This window comes from Bipolaris oryzae (genome assembly GCF_000523455.1).
Source record: "Bipolaris oryzae ATCC 44560 unplaced genomic scaffold scaffold_17, whole genome shotgun sequence".
Taxonomy (NCBI): Eukaryota; Fungi; Ascomycota; class Dothideomycetes; order Pleosporales; family Pleosporaceae; genus Bipolaris; species Bipolaris oryzae.
Window position 1 is genome coordinate 117,477 of NW_006911293.1, and position 18,831 is coordinate 136,307.

Sequence of the window (18,831 nt, forward strand, 5' to 3'; positions counted from 1 at the left end):
TGCATGCAGCTCTGGCCAACAGTTTCCCTCTCTTCCTCTCCTTACATGCATATGTACAAACACCCACAGGCCGCGTGCATGGTGATGGATGCACCGCCCGTCCCGTGACGTCGGCCCTGTCCATCGCCCATCGCCCATCGCCCATGGACTAACCACGCCATCGTCACATGTCAATGGTCTGTCTGCAGCCCTGCCAGGAGTAGGCTTGCATACTAAGCACACGGTGTGCGGCGGCCACACGCGCAATCTGCACCCTCCCTGGTGGCCATCAGATGGCTTCTTGTGCTGCATTGGCTGGTCGCTCCCAGCTAAGGGGTAGCATCCGCCGTCATGGATACCCGCCCTCGCCCGTGGCACATGATGCTCGCGCCCTCTGGTCCCCGCACACTGGTAGGCAGGCGTGTTTGAGCCTCCGCCGCGCGCCAAGCATCACTGTCGCGTAAGTCGCGTCACCATCAACCCATCTCGCCAACCCATTTCATCACACCCCAGACATGGTTGGCACAAAGAGAAGACGCGACGACGACGAGAATGACGACGGCACCCCGCAAAAGCTGCGCGCCCGCATAGCCGACGAGGTAACAGGCGACCAGGATCCCCTCGAAGCCCATACGCCCTCGAGAAAGGGGAGGACATACCTCGCCGAGCATGGCACCCCTCGATCCATCTTGAAGAAATCCGGCTTCCCCAATGCAGTCGCTGCCACTCCAAAGTCGGCGCGCAAACTTGTCTTTGAAACCCCGACAAGGTCTGCTAAGCGTGATTCCCCAGAGGGCACCCCCACCCTCGTCCGCAATGCCGATCGAAGTGCACGTCGGAAGAGCAACAGGCGCATGCTGGAGCGCACGTTGAATGGAATAGACAGCGACGAGGATGTCCTTGACGAGGAGGATGAGCTCGCCCAACAAATTCTCGACGAGCCTGCCGACGAGGTAGAACAGTCCACCCAAGAGGCGCCCCTAGAAGAAGAAGCCCCTGTGCCCGAGACTCCCTCGAAGCGTGGAAGGGGCCGACCCAAGGGATCGGGCAAAGTTGGCCGCCCGCGAAAGCAACGCTCGCCCACCCCGCCGACTGAATTGCCTCCGCACGAGGAGTACTTTTGGCAGAACCGTCCTGCAGGCACAAAGACATCCAACAACACCCTCTCCGCACAGAGCCTCCTCAGCCATGACGAGTACTTTCAGGCAATACAAGCATACCAAGACCCTCACCAGTCTGAAATAGACTTTTTGCTGGAACTGCATGGCCGTGCGTACGACCAATGGATGTTCGAGCTCGAACAGGGTTTCAACATTTGCCTCTACGGCTATGGCTCCAAACGCATCATTACAGAACGCTTCACAGCCCACCTCTACCACTCCCTCCTCGACCGCGCGCCTTATAAGGGAACAAAGAAGACGCCAAAGATAGCAATCATAAACGGTTATGCCGCTGGCACTACAATCAAAGAACTCCTGACGACGGTCGCATCGGCTGTCGTGCCGGCGAATTTGAAGCTGCCTAACCAACCTACGGTGCTGCTCGATTTCATCTTGGAGCACCTGACCAACAACCCACCATCGCACCCAGTACCCGTCGTCTTGAACTCCATCGACTCGCCCTACCTTCGCAAAACCCCGCTGCCGTCCATGCTCGCCCGACTAGCCAGCCACCCCTCTGTCAATCTTGTATGTACAGCAGACACACCAAACTTTCCTCTGCTATGGGATGTTGGTCTCAAAACACAATACAAGTTTTTGTTTCACGACGCAACTACCTTTGCGCCCTACGACGCAGAGATGGACACTGTCGAGACTGTCAATGAGCTTCTTGGACGCAGCGGCAGACGAGTAGGCGGCAGAGACGGTGTGGGCTTCGTTCTGCGCTCCCTACCAGAACAAGCGCGAGAACTATTCCGCATCCTGGTCATGGAGCAGCTTGCTCTATCCATGATGGAAGGCATGGACTTAGACGAAGACGACGACGTCACTGCCACACCAAAGTCAAAGAGTGCACAAGTAAAGAATGCCCTGCCAGAATCTACCCAAGGTGTTGAGTACCGCGTCCTCTACCACAAAGCCGTTGAGGCTTTTGTATGCACTAGTGAAGTTAGTTTTAGAACCTTGCTTAAAGAGTTTCACGATCATCAGATGATTGAGAGCCGGAAAGATGGTATGGGTACAGAGCGGCTGTGGGTTCCGTTCAGACAGGAAGAGTTGGAAGGTCTCGCCGAAGACCTCGCTGGAGAGGCGTTTTGATTGGTACCCGATTTTAATTCGACTATATTTCTTTTTGGATAAACCTTGGTCTCGACATTGGGTTGTGAAGACATGTGTGTTGGATGCTGATTTGGCTCACTAACCACTTTCAAAGTATGTTTTTTTGGTTGACCAGACACAAGGTGAAACATTGGACCTACGAGTATCTCTCGACATAAACTGTACTAACCCCTTGCGGCTGTTGCATCTGCCGATGGTGGGGTCCTTTGGCACCCACTTGACCCATGTTTGGTCCCGACTATGTGGTGCGACCCCACCTGTCCGATCTTACCTACTCGTTAGTTTTTTTTTGAATATATTTTTTGTGAGTTTCAAAACTTCCATCAATCAACAGCCAACAGCGCGGTGTTCAACACCCGCTCCTTTCAAGGAAGGCAAAAAGGTCGCTTAGCTCAGTTGGTTAGAGCGTGGTGCTAATAATAATACATCACCGGTGACAATGTTCCCGGAGAGGGACTCAGTTAACGCCAAGGTCGCGAGTTCGACCCTCGTAGTGACCATCCAATTCTTTTTTTGCGCTCTCTATCTCTAGAGGAGGAGGATAGGGAGAACGGGAACGTTTTTTTGTTGGTAGAAGTTACTCAAAATACGCTGATATTGTGAGTTGAGCCCTAAGTGAACATTTTTACGGTATTAGATGTTCTATGAATTCTTTCTACAACTCTACGCAAGCTTTCTTCAACGTAGGAAAGTTAACCAGCACTTGTAAATTCTTTCTGCAAGTACGCAAATATATCCAGCAACTCGATATACCTACAACTCATTTAATCAATAACCTACTATTTCAGCCTCCACACACTAATCATGTCCTCACCACGGCTCTGCTCAAACGACTCAGGCGGGCTCCAGTATACCACTCTCTCAAAACTGCCCTGGTCTTTTCCGCCACCAATAAGTTTACCCGACTCGTCAACCGTGCCATCTCCACCGTCAGCCAGCAAATTCCAGTGCACGCCATTAAGACCCCACGGCGGACCCGGTGCTTTGAGCGGCTTCCACATGGGAAACTCGAGACATACGAGCACGCCCGTTGGCGCCAACAGCCTCTTGATCCGCTCAGCCCAATCCTTGCGCATCTCCGGCAGCAAAGCACAGAGAAACTAGCATCATCAGCGCGTATCTTCGCAACCCCATCACCCGACCTACCGTGTAGTCATAGATGAGATCAAAACCCTGAAAATCCGGCCCGAACTGGTCCTCGTACCCCTTTTGGAAAAAGTCCCCGAGAACAACTTTTGCAGTACCATGGGTAGTCGAACCGCTCAGCCGAGTCTTGATGTTTTCGTTGGCGGTATCGACTGCTGTCTGCGAGACTTCCAGGCCCCACACTTGATAGCCGTAGCGTGCTAGCAGAGCGACATCATGGCCTTTACCGCAGCCCTGTGGGAATTGAGTCACCATTGCTTTAGACCATCTGACTTGCGGACGGTATCCAACATACAGGAACAAATGCCCTGAGCGGTCGCTTCTCCCCCTCTCGGAACAGCGTCTCACGGTACGGATGCGTCTCTAGGAACGACTGCAACGCAGGTGAAGGTCTACCGCGATCCCATAGGTGGGCCTCATCTTTCTCCCAGAGTTTGGTCCACCCGTCGCTTTGCGCATCGCGGGTCCTGACTCAGCGTTAGCTTAGTCCGTTGCCGATACCCATTGTGTCGTGACATTACTTGTAATCATCAAAATGCGCAATCAGCTGTGTCCTGTTCTGCGCAGAGCGAGCTTCGGTAGTCATGGTTGTGATTTGTGGTGCAAGGATGTGGGATAAGACGGCGAGGCTTGTACGGGAATGCGGGACCCCAGGAGTTGATCGCGTGGGTCGCCTGGGGGTTGGACGGCTACGGGCACGCGAGACAGTGTATCCTTGACGTCACCCCGGCTCCTTTGTTAACGACACGAAGGCACTTTGATGCCGCCAGCTTGTATAGCGCATGCGTGAGACTCTTGGAGAGCTTGCGGACGGCATTGGCTATCCGTGTCAAGCAAGTTGCGGACTGCTTGATTGGTCCGAATCAAGACAAGACACTCTGCACACACACACACACACACACACACACACACACATGGTTCCTTCTAAGCATCATGGCGGACCTCAGTTAAACAAGGCCCACTGGCGCAGTATGGCTGATATCCCATTGTGGCAGCACATCAAGGCAAGCCGGCTATGCTGTGGCTGAGCCGACCCAACTTTCTACTTCCTTGCTTCCCGAAGCCAAGTATTACTATCGTCAAGTGGTTTACGCCCAATTGCCGACGTCACAAGCTTAATACCCTGAACCAAAACATTTTCTATGGGTAAATTTGTGGGTTCCAGCATGCTGTATAGGCTCATGGTATCCGCTCCTTTTCTAATACAAGGACAAATTGGGTCAGCATATCATATTACGGACGTGTATCTACCTACTTGAGCAAACAAGCAGTAACTACCCAAGCGGACATTCATAGGTTGCACTTTCCCCTGCTTTCTCGAGCGTTAATGGTACCCACCTCTTCACCCAAGCCTCACCGTCCCAATTCCACCACACCTTCTTGCATTGGTATCCATGGGGCATCTTATTCTCAGCTTGACATCCCCCAGAGTACGAACATTGTACCGTGTGCGCCACCGTCTTGTGATTATATTCTTTATCCTTACGCTTCTCCACCAGCAGCACCTTTACCTAGTCAGCCGAGAAGCCCTACGGGCGAAATACGTTCCGACCAAATTTAACCTGAGAGAGAAAGGCGTTGCGACCGATTTCAACCTACACATCCACGATCGTTACACGCGCTCATGGGGACCAGAAAATGAAGATCCGCAATTAATAGCCAATCTCTTAGACAACCGCGAGCACTGGAAGCTTATGGGGAACGGCTGGGAGGGACGTGTGTATGTCTACAAGGACTCTGTTATTAAGACTTTCGATACAATACGAAGTCCTCCACGAAACTGCGCTCCTCCTAGCTACCCGACCGATAGATGGCCGGCAGAAATACCCGCGACCCTCTACTTTGGAGGCTCTACTTCGACTGCTGCTAATGGAACTGAAGAGACTGGAAATGGAAAGCCAAGATATAACGGCTTCCTCCCCGTCAAGGCCCACTTCATAGCATCCAACTCGCCCGGAAGTCCAGAAGAATGGCACCTAGTAACCCCCCTAGCAGAAGGCGGCGACCTTCTCACACTCGCCCAGAAGCTCTCTACCGACCCAAATATCACATCCTACCGCACCATCGACGCCCGCTACCGCCCCGCCTTCAACCGCTTCCTCTCCATACTAGCCGGCGTCCACAACGCAGGCTACTGCCACGACGATGTCAAGCCCGGCAACATCTTCATCCAAGGTCCCTCAGACTGGCTCCTCGCCGACCTAGGCAACGTCCGCGAAGTGACCCATCCCTACCACACATCTCGTATCTGGAGAGATAGCAAGCAAGTTCCTGACTGCCGCTCCAACGATGTTGTCAGGGCACTGAAATCATACCTCAAGTTTCTACAGAAGTCAATGCCTAGTCAAGACGATTTTAACGCTGCGCTGCTACAAGGTGAAGAACCGATTGGGAGGCTCTTTTGGTGGACGATGGCGGATGCAGAGGGCATAAGGGCGGACGAGTTGCAACTTCGCTCGTTAGCTGAGAATCCAGAAGCAGAGCCAACGCCTGATACGCGGAATCGTGTGCGTATTCCGACGCGGATGTCTGCGTTGTTGAAGTGGGTGGCAAATCCTAATTTTACAAGATACGCGGTTGATTACTCACTTTGGACTACGTTGACGGAGGCAAGGGCGAGGATTTGGGGGTTGGTTTGGTTGATTGATTTGCCGAGAATGCAAAGTTGTGAAGTTTGATACCGAGGTGTTGAGGATGGATGGATGTGTTTGTGTTGGGGTGTTTTCTTGCTTGCGACTTTGTTTTGGTAGGACTCAATGAAGGTGCAACGTTCTTTTCAAATGTGAGATTTTTGGCTGCTGGGTTGTTTCTCAGAAGATTAGGGGGTTATTGTTATTAATGGAATCTCTAACAAGTTTTCTCTTTATGGAACTAGAGTGGTGATAATATGCAAGGGATATGAGTGACTCATCACACAACACAGGTCGACAAGTTTTTGCACAGTGATGGATGTCAGTTGTTTTGTTATGAATGCAGTATCAATAACGACTTTTGTCGAATTTTCTGGAGCCTCAATACATTTCTTAAGTCCACTTTACTAGGTTGGAAACAATCAATTATATAGTCCTGCTAGAAATGATCCCAGCAATCCTCACACGTCGTACTATATACTTGCTATCCCCCTACCAGACCACACCCAAAACTCCTTCACTCACACTCCAACCCGCCCCTTTAACACCAATTTCATACACTACTCACCGGCTTAAGCCTTAAACTCCTCTCTCTTCTTTTTATCCTCTGGCGCATCTAACACCTCCCTCTTTTCCGGCGCATCCACACAAGTAATAGCCCCAAACTCATTCTTCGTCGCCTCCCACCTAATTTTCTATTAGCCCTTATCCCCCCCCCCCCCTTTCAAAAACTCCCCCAACAGATTGAACTTACCAAACCGACTCAACATGCCCTCTCATACATCCCACACTCGTCGTAAACCTCCATACCATCTCGCCATCTTGCCCATTACAATACGGATAAGAAGGGTTGCACAGTCCACCCCATCTGTTGAGGTTATCCCAGAGGCCGCCGCACCAACCTGGGATCCCGTAGACGCCGCTGGCGCGGACTTCCCAGTGGTACGCTGCGGCGCTGCCGTCGATGGTGCAGCTTGCGGCTGAGGCGGTGGTTGCAAGGAAGGGGAGGATGGAGAGGGAGAGGGTAGAGAAGTGCATTTTGGATTGACAGATGGAGAGTTAGTGGATAGGTGCAAAGATTGAGAAGTAAATATGTTGTTAAGGTTGGAAGACTGATGAAGCGGTGAAGTGATTGATTTTGCTACGAGACTCGGATGGCATTTATACACACCCAGCCAAGATAACTTCTACGTAACACCGCACTGTCTGAATCAAGATACGATCCTAACCTATCTTTTTTTTTCAGGATAAAACAAGCGAAGCACTCTGGTCCTTCACCCATCTTGTCACTCCGCTCCCTCAGGCCCACTCCAATCGCATCTCATCCGCTCCCCCTAACCCCCAACGCCGAGATCTCCCACGTACCCCGTAGAGAAATGATAGACACTCCATAACACCGAGCTCCATCACCACCCTTTCCCCTTCACCAACCCGAGCCGCCCAATAGAAAAACAGTGAGTGGATCCCATTAGGGGCGGAAGACCCAGTTGGCCTATGCGATCTCCAAAGGTCCGATTTCCATCAGGGTCTCTTTCATTCACAAGGGCAAAAGATCAACCCAGGCCCTCCCGATTCTCTCTTGTGGGGAAAGTTTTGAGGCGGAGCGGGTGGATTGGGACGCCTTTTGTCTTGGTATCCCGCCGGGTGGAACGCCTTACTACTACCCGCAGCGGACACTATGTACGTAGTGTCGGTACCGTGCTTTCGGACCCCAAAGTGAATCTTGGGGGCTTGGGAGGCTTGGCGTGTAAGGCGTCCGGTGTGTGGGCGAATCGCAACTCAGGATTTGGGGGTGCATGGTGGCATGGGGATGTGGATCGGTGCTTTTGTGGGGAGTAGGGGGTGGACGCAGGGCCGCGAGGATGGTGTGGGGGTGTTGTTGCTAAAGAAAGGTGATGCGATAGGTGCCAAGAGGAGAAGATGGGGAATCGATCTTCGGGATGGAGAGGGGTGGAGTTGGGTTGTGGTGCGTGACTTGGGGAAAGGATAAGGCGGGTTGGTTGAGTTGCGCTGAGAGTTTCCGGATGGGGAGGTACTGAGCAACTTTTGTCTTGAGTACAGCTTGGTAATTGGAGGAGATCGTGGAGCACTGCCGTAAAGCCAAGGGATATGTTTTCCGAGTAGTTGATTGCATAGAGTGACTGAAGTGGTTATTTGTAGTCGTGAACAGCTCAATGATCTTGGCTTTGTGTATATAAACACAAGTTGCCATCGAGTGGATAGAATCATCAACACATCCCACCACAACCTCCTTCTTCATACACTTCTGCTCATCGAAACTCAAACTCTCAACTTTCAATCGAATCACAAAACCCAACCTCCTAACCTCACTCACAAAATGAAGCTCACAACCCTCGCCCTCACCACCTTCCTCCCCGCCACCGCCTTCTCTGCCACTTGCGGCTACGAAGGCGGCTGGGTTCACAAATGGCGTGTAACAGCCAACAACGTCTACGGCATCCCCGGCTGGTGCGGCGGCCTCTGGGACAACATGAAGACATTTCAGGGCGACTGCCCCATTTCCGATGCGTGGTGCGGAGGCGAGAACGGATTGCTTGAGTGGAAGTTTACGACACCGAGCACTTGCGGCCCCGGTGCAGTTGAGGCTGCGTGGTGGGAGGCGACGAAGAATGAGTTTGGGGCTATTGTTTGTGGGCTTTGAGTGAATGGCGGGAAGACTAGAGGAAGATGAATATGGATTGAAGTAGAAATGTTGATTCGGAATTTGATGCTTGAATAACCACTACTCTAAATATCCTACTCTGCACCAACAGAAGTATCACTAAATTTCAATCTATCCAACTGCTTTGCGAAGAACTTAGTAGTCTTGATCAGGTTCTTGATTGGTTCCGCAGCCGTAGCCTCATCCACATCCTTTAACTTGTCAAGGATCAAAGCACAGCGTGCTGACACAAAGTTCCTAGCATTGTTGCTGGCGTATTCCAGTAGGTCCGCTTGGTACTCTGCGAGAATCGCTGGGAAGTTTTGCCAGCCGGTAAAGTACTGGGCCATTTCTTTGGCTAAAGCAGCCATGTCGCTGGTGCTTTTGTCAAAGTAGCTGGCTAGGGAGGCTTCGTTGTAGTATGCGACTGTGCCAAAGACCTGTTGGTGCGAGTCAGTCAAATGTACGAGGAAAGAAGACGATGAGAAGAGAAATGCCCACCCTTTGAATTCCCGTCAGCAAAAATGTAACTGCTTCTTCCATATCCTTGAGACTGGTTCCCTTGGCTACTACCTTGTTCAATCTTTTTGTGAACTTCCCCAGAGCAACAGGGTCCAAGCCTCTCAGCAGATTACTCTTCATGGTGTTCATATCACCAGGCAGATACGAAAGGCCATAGCGATAAGCATGAGATCCAATGACCGTGAAAAACCTCATGTTTGGAGTCTTAAGGTTATTCCAATCATTACCAAACCCGTCGTCGGACCCAAAGCCTGGGACATTGGCGACGACCTGCTCGCCTAGCCACTTAAGAGTAGCACCTGCTGGGTACACCGCGTTCCAAGCAGCGGCCACATCTTTTGCCGACATTTTTGCAGCTTTCATCGCCTTCTTGGAAACGAGCACGCCTGTTACGGCTACCTTGAGCAGATGCTCAATACTAGAGAGCTGTGGATTGTCAGGTCATGTATCTCCATGTTTTGAAATGTGTTCAGTGAGAAATCTCTCGACTTGCCTCGCGCCAATGTTCCGTAGCCCACAAGACGGTCTTCCCAGAAATAGCAGTCAGCCCGGATGGGATGCTGCCTACCGTATGGAATTTCACGCCGAGGTTGGTACAAACGGTGTCCGCCATCATGAAACCGCCTTTCATCGCCAGTGTGCTCACTCCACCTCCTTCAAAGATCTTGGCACCAGAGGGGTATGGAGCGCTTGTCAGAATCAGATTGATGCCTGCTTCGAGGACGATTGTTTTTTGATTTGCTGCGCCTGGCGGACGTTTGGTTGCGCGGCCTTCTAGGTAATCCCAGTCATCAGATAGGGATCGCTTTGTGAGAGAGTCGTCCAGTTCAGGAATATCGCAGCCGCCGTCCTCGCAAAGATCACCATCGCATATCGAGACGTTGAGGGCATCCTCGTCTGGCTCGCAGCAGAGCGCTTTTGAACGCCACCCTGAAACACAGATTCTTTATGTGAGCCTCCAATCAAAAAACTCCAAGTCTCGATAACATCATGAAAAAGGCATCTGAGATACAGGGTATACGTACAATTGCAATTGGTATCAGAATCGCCGTATGGATCGGTTGCCAGAGTGATTTGGTTCCGTTCACATGTATTTTTCGCGCAGTCACCACTGCCAACCCAACTGCATTTGTCTGAAGAACAGCGTCAGCATATATCTTGTAACAAGTTATCATATGAGAGCTCACCGAACGCCTTCTTAGTTTTTTTGCAGCAATAGTTCTGGCCACCACTAGAAGCTCTTGACTGTAAACTGAAAAGCTCGTCACCTCGACGCTTCAGCGGTGGCAATTCTACAAGACATTCATTGTTATCGTTAATGCTGAATGCGTGGGCCACGCTTTCTTCATCGGCCTTGCATTTCTTGTTGTCACTACACGGAGTTATTGTCTTTGTCTTGAAGGTAGGTTGCGAAGGGTCCTCACCATCCTTTCGTCCAGTAGCAACCGTGCGTGACAGGCTCGGTGTCCACAGTGCAACAGAGGGCCTTGCCTCCTCGACTACACCTACCAGTATGACCCTCACCTGGATAACCGCCCCATGAGGAGCCACCGATTTTGACTTCGTTGGCATGACACTGGCCATTGCAGTCTCCACCGCTTCCACGCCACATGCACTTATCCTTCATGCGTGCCGATGTAGGACAGCACATTGGCCATCCACACTGCCAATCTTTATGATTCTGTAATGTAGATGTTAGTAGAGTATCGAATTTCCCATGCCCAGAATCAACTTACCTTGTCGCCTTTACAGCCATGCGTGTCGTACGCTACCAATTCCATATCCTTACCACAGTCGTAGCTCTTGACATCGCTAACAACGGTCTCATTGAACTTACAACCCTGGCCCAGGAAAGAATTTGCCGTCTCCGTGTAATCATCCTTGAGATTGAAGTCAGAGAGCTGTTTGCGTGATCCGATTTTCTGGTTGCCGGTAAATGCTTTGTGTGCAGTGTTGTCGTAATCGTCAAGATCAGATGCCCAGATTAGTGACCCTGAGAAGCCAACACTATTAGCCCATTCTTTCTTCTGCTTAAAAGTGTCGGCGTCGTCGAACGAGATCCACTGATTGTTATCCCAGTGGAGATACTTGACAGCTGCTTTTTCGTCGTGTACAACGGTCAGATCTCGCTTCTTGTTCTTGTTCAAGATGTCTTGAATCTCGTAGTGTGCAAGGTAGCCGCTGGTTGCAGTACAGGCGCCTTTCTTTGCACCACCCTGTGGGATGTGATTGTTAGTATGTTTCAATGAGTAGGGAGTCACATCGATAGCTCTAAACTCACACTAAAGGGGCAACCGGGTTTGGTACAGCTTGGATCTGAAAGCGTGAATGCTCGGCCATAAAAGCCAAAGCCTAGCGCGACCTGGGACGGGGGAATTTTGACACGCCAAAAAAGCTCCGCAGCTAACTGGATTTCTGTCAAGTTCGTATGCGCCTGAACTATTGCACCACTTCATGTACTATGAGCGATTTGAATGTTTATAAAACAGTGAAGGTTACTAACATGGGATTGCTACTATCCCAGACACCATGCAGATCGTAGCTCATCTATCGAGAAAGTCAGCTCAACGATTTCTGGCATTGCTCATCGATACTTACCAAATTTACCCAGTCGGCATGCTTCATCATGCCGGGAAGATCGAACCATCGGAGGTACCAGAATGAAGATGGCGCGGTAAACGTAAGACCTAGGTTTTGGCCTGAATTACGAAAGGTGGATTTCAATGTCTTGAGAAGTTCAACGTAGTTCTTAGTGTCATCTTCCTTACCACCGCGATCAGGTGCACCAGGATATTCCCTACTTATTGTTAGAGTGCTGAGGGAGGAGAACAGTTTTCTTTACGCTTACCAGTCGAGATCGACTCCATCAAACCCATATCCGGTCATAAATTTGAGCAGATTGTTGGCAAACTTTTGTCGGTTGTCTGAGGTGCGAGCAATGTTTCCAAATACGGGTTGTGTGGCTGTGTCGTTGTCTGAAAAGGTCCACCCGCCGATACTGACAAAAACTTTGAGATCGGGCTTCAGGTCCTTAAGTGCCACTACGTCTTCAAATGTGCTTACTGGAGTCTGAGCGTCCATGGTTGTAATCTCGAAGCTGCTTGGATCGATGTAGGCAAAGGCATAGTTGACATGTGTGAGAGCATCAACTACGTAAGTATTGTAAGTGTAGAATAGGAGGAATCACTCCGGTGAGACTCACGAGGAAGATCCGACGCTTGAGTGTTGTGACAAGTTGATCTGGCATTCCAAGCCTCCCAGTATCCAATCACTGGAGCAGTCAGTTTGCATGAACATATATCTCCAGGTCACCATGCTTCCTTACCGCGATCATCTACCTTGCCTCCCCCACCCGAAGGCTTTGGATGTTCGACGCAATTGGACTGACAATTCTTTCCACAAAAGTCTACTCATACGATCAATGGCCAAACGCGGTATGTTAGAAGCTGGTTCCATACCTGCTGTGGTGCCACAGAATCCAAATTCTGAGCAGCTGTTCGACTGTTAGCAGCCTGGTTTTGAGCTTCATTGCTCTACAGGAGTAGCAGAAGCAACCTACCATGTGTTCAGCGGACATGTCTTGCCAGGGACTTTGGAAAATTTGCCACACTCAGCGGTTGCGTCACAATGGCTGGAACAGCCTGTGCCACAGTAGGTTGGCCCGTATCCGCAGTTACCGCTTTCTATGAGACCAAGTCAATCCACCAAATTTCGAACATATTTCGGATCAATGGATTGAGTCACTTACGTCCACAACAAGCCCCATTCTTGCAAGGCCCTACACGCTGGGTCAAAAAAGTGCACTATACTTCTGCAGCATAAGAGAAGTACTGACTTCCAGGAGCACAAGTGTAGTCGTCTCGTCTCGACAGCTCTACGAACGTTGTTGTACCATTGTCGAGCAGGTAATCTTCGCCCTGAATTGAATTTCTGGGACGTTGAAATGGAGAGTGATGGTTACGCCGCGAGGCATGAACGAGGTCCACTGAGCCTAAAGCAAGAAGAGACAAGAGTATGATATGTCGAAACATGATTGAAAGCCCTGCATTCCTCAAGCAGGTAATGAAAGTGCCTGGAAGTGCAAGTGATTATAAGGGAAGCTTAACTTCGAGCTTGACATCCTTGGCTTGAATCTTGCACCAGGCATAAGGAAAGGTGGACCACTTGACCGCCAATACTTCGCCATGTAAACCCTGGTCTTCTATCCCGGCCAAAATAGTCACCTTACCCCTTCTAGAGCCTCCCGCGGATAAATATCAAAACCTTGATATTGATCAAAGCGGGACAATTGTGTGTTGAACAGAACGCCACACCATCTGGTCAACCTCGAAAAAACCTATGCCGTCTCGACCCTACCCACCTTCAACTTCCAATAACAGTAATTGCTATCTAAATACCCAATATTTAGGCAAACCATCGATTTTGATCATGCTTCGCGTGGACAAAATCCGACGGGGCGAACGTATACCATCACAAGACGTTCTTGACCCTGAATTAGTCTTCATACAGCTGTATGGTGCGAGGGTTTCTAGAGAAGTTTCTCCGTTAATAACAAAAGCTGCTGCTTGGCTTCCAGGTGTTCAAGCCGAGTCAGGGGGTAGTCAGTTACTGTAAATGGTCAGTATGTGAACGGGTTCAGTGGACGAACCGTTTTTGACTTGCAATCCTTGAATTTTCAAACTACTCATGCGTCCTTTTTTCTTATGACATATGTTTCAAGAGGTTTACTTTGGTATTTCTTTTAAACAAGTGTTTTACGTTTCTAACTCTACACCTCCCATCATGGACACGGTTAGTAAAGGGTGGTTCACCGGCAGAACGTATTCACGCACCAACCGTCTACAGGACGCCTTACAGAATAAGCGGGGAGCTTCAGGACGGCTGATGCAAGCAAGCCATCCTAGAATGTCACTTCACTTATTATAATGCACACTATAATAATGATGTGCGGTGGCTGTTATCCTGGTCCGGAGATAACGCGGGTACTCCGCTACAGATGCGTACAAATATGCGAAATGGTGGTGTGCCTCGTCTACAATAAACTCTCGAAGCAAAGTGCTGACATGTAAGCAGTATAACTGCATTTGCATGATCGGTGTCCGGCCATAAGATAGCGAACGACTACTATTCCCATGTCCACTTACTTGTTCAGGATACATCTGGCGACTTTCTAAATTTACCGAGCACCATTATCCACTTTTGAACGCATTGTCCGAGATCGTGGGAGTTAAATTCGCATGGGGTGATATCGTGACTGACATGGGCTAGAACAATCGCTTCGGCCCGTACCTGCTATAGTATTGGCTTATGCAGGGCGTAAAGGCACGAGCGTTATACCTACAAGGCACATGAGCAAGCTTTCATGGTAGTCCTCGGCAGGAAAGCAAGCTTTTCTACTATGGCTTCCGCGGACAATTTACCCGGACGAATCTGGTGAGCCACTGAAATGAAAACCGAAGCTCTGGGTCGCGGTCCGGGGTCCGCAGTCTGAACTATCATTGGAACAAACAGTAACCTCGTGGGCGTTGCAGCGACTCCATATTGGTGCCGACTGAAGGGGTAGGCCTTGTCGCAGGGATGTACTAAGATTGATGGTGTGATTTTTAAATGGCTCAGGCGTCACACTACCTGGTCATGCAGCGTATACGCCCGTCTCGATAACGATCTGTGGCCTGCAGAGTGTCATTGACTAAGGAATGTACCTGCGTTTCCCTTCCTGCATCTGATACCATGCATAAGGCAACCCACACGTTATCGAGCAGCGGTAGAAAGGAAGTGTGGTGTAGACGATGCCAATTCATGGTAAGGTATAGACCATGAGACAAAAGGACTCTGGATATCTTTCTCGCAATATCACTTGGTCTCGCGACTGCTACAAGTCCAGCAAAAAAACTCACTTCACAACAGCCCCGAAAAGCTGTTAGAAAAACTGTCATGAAGTTTCTTCTTTCAGCATTCTTGCTTCTCTGGCAATCATACTTTCCCGCCTTCGCACAGCAGATATCAGGAGCTTTGCTTCCTCTTGATCTTCTCGACCTGAGTGATGGCTGCCTTGCTGTTGTGAACAGCACCATCACCTCGTGTCCCAGATGGCTCCCAAATCATGCAGGAACTGGGTATTCTACGCTCCACAATACAGTGTAAAGAATTACTAACTAAAGACTGCCTTCCAGAGATGCAAGCTTTGATCTGCTAAGTGACAAGCTTCTTGGGGATCTTTGCAGTGGAAGTTGCGCTCAAAGCCTGACCTCAGCAAGAAAAGCCATCCAAGCGGCCTGCACATCTCCCAAAGATGTAATGACCCCCAGTGGTGGTGTTGCATATCCAGGTATGAGAAAACCACTTCTAATTCATATTGTTCATGCTAACACGACCAAAGCGACATTTCTCGCCGACAGGTATCTCTACGCCATACAGTTGAGCTGTCTCAAATCGTAAGTGTATCTATGGATGATACGGACCATATTCCATGCTAACTTATAGCCTGTGAATGACAGATCGAGTGGCCAGTATTGTGACACAATGGTCGCATCATGGATGAACCAAAGCAGCAGCGCAAACTGGACAAAGGCCCAGAACTGCTCGGACTGTGAACTTGGGGTTCAGAAGCTGCAGCTTGGTTCACCCTTTGGTTATGACGATGATGGCGCCGCTACGTTCGCCTCTCTGACTTCCAGCTGCAATGCAGGAGGCTATGCTTACGCGACACCTGCCCCTTACGCCATTAATGCAACAGCACCTCCACCTCCACCGGCTCGTAATTGCTCTGGCACCTACATAATCCAGGAGGGTGATACCTGCATGTCTATCTCTGTGAAGGCAAACGTGTCGACATACGGCTTAATATCGGCAAACGGATTTGATATCAGCTGCAATCTTTTGCCGCCTGTGGGATCCACTATATGTCTTCCAAAGAAGTGTAACACATATCAACTGAGCTTTTACGACAGGTGCGGTGATATAACTTCTGGTTACAACATAACCCGGCAGCAGCTTCTTTCGTGGAACCCGATGATCAACGACTTTTGCAACAACCTTGCCAGCTGGTATGGATGGAATTTGTGTACCAGGTGAGAAATCCCCCATAACTCCTTTGTAAATAGGAGACAATCATGTTATTAACGCGACAATAGTTCACCAGAAGGGCTCGTTAAAGCCGGTCAAAGCAACACAATCGATACAGTAGCGCCTGTACCATCAGATGCGCAAAACCAGTCCAATAAACGCTGTGGACAATGGTACCTGACGAAGAAAGATGACCTATGTGGCAGTATCTCGCTAGCCTTTGGCATCTCTTTGGATGACTTCTATTTCCTCAACCCTCAAGTCGACAACAAGTGCTCCAACTTGTGGTTGAATACATCGTATTGCGTCCGGCCTGTCGGCAACGTAGCCACGTACTCTGGCTATCCGACACCAACGCCAGGCACCGTCTTCCCTAAGCCAACGCCAACACCAACATCTGAGCCTCCACCAATTGTGACAGACCCTCTGTGGTCGACGGCAGCAGGTACTGTGGATAACTGTGAGGTTTACCTTAATGCATTCTCTGAATCGCTTTCAAGTGTATTGGGCATTGCTCAGATCAATTCATGTGCTATATGGGCTGCACAAGCCGGTGTCACAGTAGAGGATCTGATAGCATGGAACCCAAGCCTTTCTACAAATAACTGCGTGTTGCAGGAGGGCAAGAGCTACTGTATCCTGAAATGTAAGTCTCCAACGATAGTCTTTTGACGCTGCTGGAATATCTCTGCATGTCCAGCTTGCTAACTCTTTCTGCAACATTTAGCAAGTTCAGCTACTCAATCGAGCAATACGATTCCTGCGTCTACCGGCTCGACACCCACGACTTCGCAACCGCCTACAAGCACTGGCGGAGGTGTACCTCCACCGGCTCAGACCCAGGCCGGTGCAAATCCATCGTGTAAGAAATGGTACGTTGTTGTGTCGGGTGACGGCTGCTGGGCAATCGCAAATACAGCAGGCATTGCGCTTGATGACTTCTACAAATGGAACCCGGGCGTCGGAGAATGTGCCAACTTGTGGCCTGGCTATGCTGTCTGTATAGGGGTGTGATTGGATTGGGTGTGCCACTGATGTCGTCTATGAATTCCTCCAATTATTGGCTCATAATCACGAGGTGCTCATACTATCAACTTGCACCAAATTGATATGCAGGTGCGGGCCCACAAACCAGGGTCCCTTGCTTGCCTAAGCTTTGTCGGATCTAGTCAAGCGTGATCTGCTTTTGTGCCTTGCAGCATGCGCGCTTATTATAAGAGCTGTTAGTTGTCGCCACATTGGTACTTATCCTGCGAATGCCAGTACGGTATTTGTCTCACCAGCAACATTCGCAACTTTTCCCGCGCATCAATCGTTCAAGTCTCTTCCTTCTCCTGCATATTCGATATCAAACTCCAGTTCTTCTCAACTTCAAGATCAAGTCTCACACATCTCTTGTGGGGCAGCAACTCACCATGTCAGCAGACGACTCTCCCTCGACTGCCGAAGTGCTCAGGCGATTGAAAGAGGAAATGGCACAGCAAGGGCCGAGAACTCACAAGGAGCACCATGCCATTGAAACCAGTCTCTCACACCCATACTTACAATCAGACACCAAATGGGGGTTCGTCATTATCCGCGCAGCATATGGTCCGTCCAGCGATGCACTGTGGGCTCAGTTTCTCGAAATCTTTCGCGCCAATGTCGAGGAGACTTTGCGACTGGAAGAAGAGCTAGATTTACTTCCACGTCACGAGATCACGATTATTGAAGATGAAACAACACTTGCTGGTGCAGACTCGTACGCCGCACGCCGCGCATTCCGCGCCTGGGTAGCCAATGACTTGCCTCAGCGGCTCCGCGGCTCGTACCTGGAAGAGTTGGGCGGACTCACGCAGGTTCGCGAGAAGTTACTCAGCAATGATGCACACAACGCACCTGGCACAACACATCCTGCGAGTCTCGTGCCGCCTCGATGGAAATACTGCATCTTCGTGGATCAAGATTGCTTGCGCTCGGTGGCAAAAGGGCCCGAGGAGCCCGAGTTGAAAGACCCAGCCATGAAGATTCTGACTACGGACTGGGAGCGAGATGAAGTAGAGGTGCCCATTGAGGAATTTACGAGGGATTGGGATGGCGGCGAGACGAATGATGATGCTGAAGAGGTTGGGTGGATGTACATGGACATGACGGATTATGTTACCGTGTATGATCGTTTGACTGGTACATTCGCTTGGGAAGAGTATTACCAGCGGCCGTACAAAAGCTATGTGGATGATTCGGATTCAGATTCGGAGTGAATGTGATGTGGTAGGGTTTGTATGTTATGCACGGTAATACATGTAATGACTATTTGACTGCAGAACAGCTTATGAGTGAGAGATCGGGGACATCAAGGCAGAGTAAACACCAACCTAGAGAACATTAGTACCTGAAGTAATTCAGTTAATACAGTCGAGGTGGTAATAGTAGTGATTATGGACTACGAATGATCACAATGGCAAAGTGCAGGGAGCTGACTCAGCCCCAACGCGGTTGAAGCACAGACTGACGTCGTGCACCGAACTTTTTTTGGTCGTTTCACAAACACTGTGCTGGACCGCTTTCC

At 50.0% G+C, this 18,831-nt stretch overlaps 9 protein-coding genes across 9 annotated transcripts; 6 read left to right on the top strand and 3 right to left on the bottom strand.

The window, feature by feature from the left end:
* Positions 1-494: 494 nt before the first annotated feature.
* COCMIDRAFT_33521 (uncharacterized protein) lies at positions 495-2,237 on the top strand (the record flags this gene model as incomplete). Its single annotated transcript, XM_007686222.1, has 1 exon — positions 495-2,237. The coding sequence occupies one exon, from the start codon at positions 495-497 to the stop codon at positions 2,235-2,237; it is 1,743 nt and encodes a 580-aa protein (XP_007684412.1).
* An 800-nt stretch (positions 2,238-3,037) lies between these two features.
* Positions 3,038-3,990, bottom strand: COCMIDRAFT_85586 (uncharacterized protein; the record flags this gene model as incomplete). The annotated part of the gene is made up of 4 exons (XM_007686252.1): positions 3,038-3,358; positions 3,405-3,638; positions 3,700-3,871; positions 3,926-3,990. The coding sequence occupies 4 exons, from the start codon at positions 3,988-3,990 to the stop codon at positions 3,038-3,040; spliced, it is 792 nt and encodes a 263-aa protein (XP_007684442.1).
* Positions 3,991-4,798: 808 nt separating this feature from the next.
* Positions 4,799-6,082, top strand: COCMIDRAFT_33523 (uncharacterized protein; the record flags this gene model as incomplete). The annotated part of the gene is made up of 1 exon (XM_007686223.1): positions 4,799-6,082. One exon carries the CDS (start codon positions 4,799-4,801, stop codon positions 6,080-6,082), a length of 1,284 nt encoding a protein of 427 aa, XP_007684413.1.
* Positions 6,083-6,606: 524 nt separating this feature from the next.
* COCMIDRAFT_85664 (uncharacterized protein) lies at positions 6,607-7,072 on the bottom strand (the record flags this gene model as incomplete). The annotated part of the gene is made up of 2 exons (XM_007686253.1): positions 6,607-6,721; positions 6,789-7,072. The coding sequence occupies 2 exons, from the start codon at positions 7,070-7,072 to the stop codon at positions 6,607-6,609; spliced, it is 399 nt and encodes a 132-aa protein (XP_007684443.1).
* A 1,381-nt stretch (positions 7,073-8,453) lies between these two features.
* On the top strand, positions 8,454-8,687 carry COCMIDRAFT_71201 (uncharacterized protein; the record flags this gene model as incomplete). Its single annotated transcript, XM_007686254.1, has 1 exon — positions 8,454-8,687. A coding segment is annotated over one exon (234 nt), but the record flags the coding sequence as incomplete, so codon positions are not given.
* Positions 8,688-8,791: 104 nt separating this feature from the next.
* COCMIDRAFT_2118 (glycoside hydrolase family 18 protein) lies at positions 8,792-12,984 on the bottom strand (the record flags this gene model as incomplete). The annotated part of the gene is made up of 16 exons (XM_007686190.1): positions 8,792-9,136; positions 9,198-9,644; positions 9,787-10,148; positions 10,244-10,351; positions 10,406-10,590; positions 10,643-10,899; positions 10,955-11,434; positions 11,500-11,668; positions 11,722-11,765; positions 11,817-12,015; positions 12,067-12,367; positions 12,421-12,489; positions 12,544-12,624; positions 12,677-12,711; positions 12,810-12,901; positions 12,967-12,984. The coding sequence occupies 16 exons, from the start codon at positions 12,982-12,984 to the stop codon at positions 8,792-8,794; spliced, it is 3,192 nt and encodes a 1,063-aa protein (XP_007684380.1).
* A 2,168-nt stretch (positions 12,985-15,152) lies between these two features.
* COCMIDRAFT_85524 (carbohydrate-binding module family 50 protein) lies at positions 15,153-16,955 on the top strand (the record flags this gene model as incomplete). The annotated part of the gene is made up of 5 exons (XM_007686255.1): positions 15,153-15,334; positions 15,392-15,546; positions 15,598-15,652; positions 15,716-16,288; positions 16,352-16,955. 5 exons carry the CDS (start codon positions 15,153-15,155, stop codon positions 16,953-16,955), a joined length of 1,569 nt encoding a protein of 522 aa, XP_007684445.1.
* A 156-nt stretch (positions 16,956-17,111) lies between these two features.
* Positions 17,112-17,297, top strand: COCMIDRAFT_85659 (carbohydrate-binding module family 50 protein; the record flags this gene model as incomplete). Its single annotated transcript, XM_007686256.1, has 1 exon — positions 17,112-17,297. A coding segment is annotated over one exon (186 nt), but the record flags the coding sequence as incomplete, so codon positions are not given.
* A 401-nt stretch (positions 17,298-17,698) lies between these two features.
* On the top strand, positions 17,699-18,523 carry COCMIDRAFT_2120 (uncharacterized protein; the record flags this gene model as incomplete). Its single annotated transcript, XM_007686191.1, has 1 exon — positions 17,699-18,523. One exon carries the CDS (start codon positions 17,699-17,701, stop codon positions 18,521-18,523), a length of 825 nt encoding a protein of 274 aa, XP_007684381.1.
* Positions 18,524-18,831: the final 308 nt, after the last annotated feature.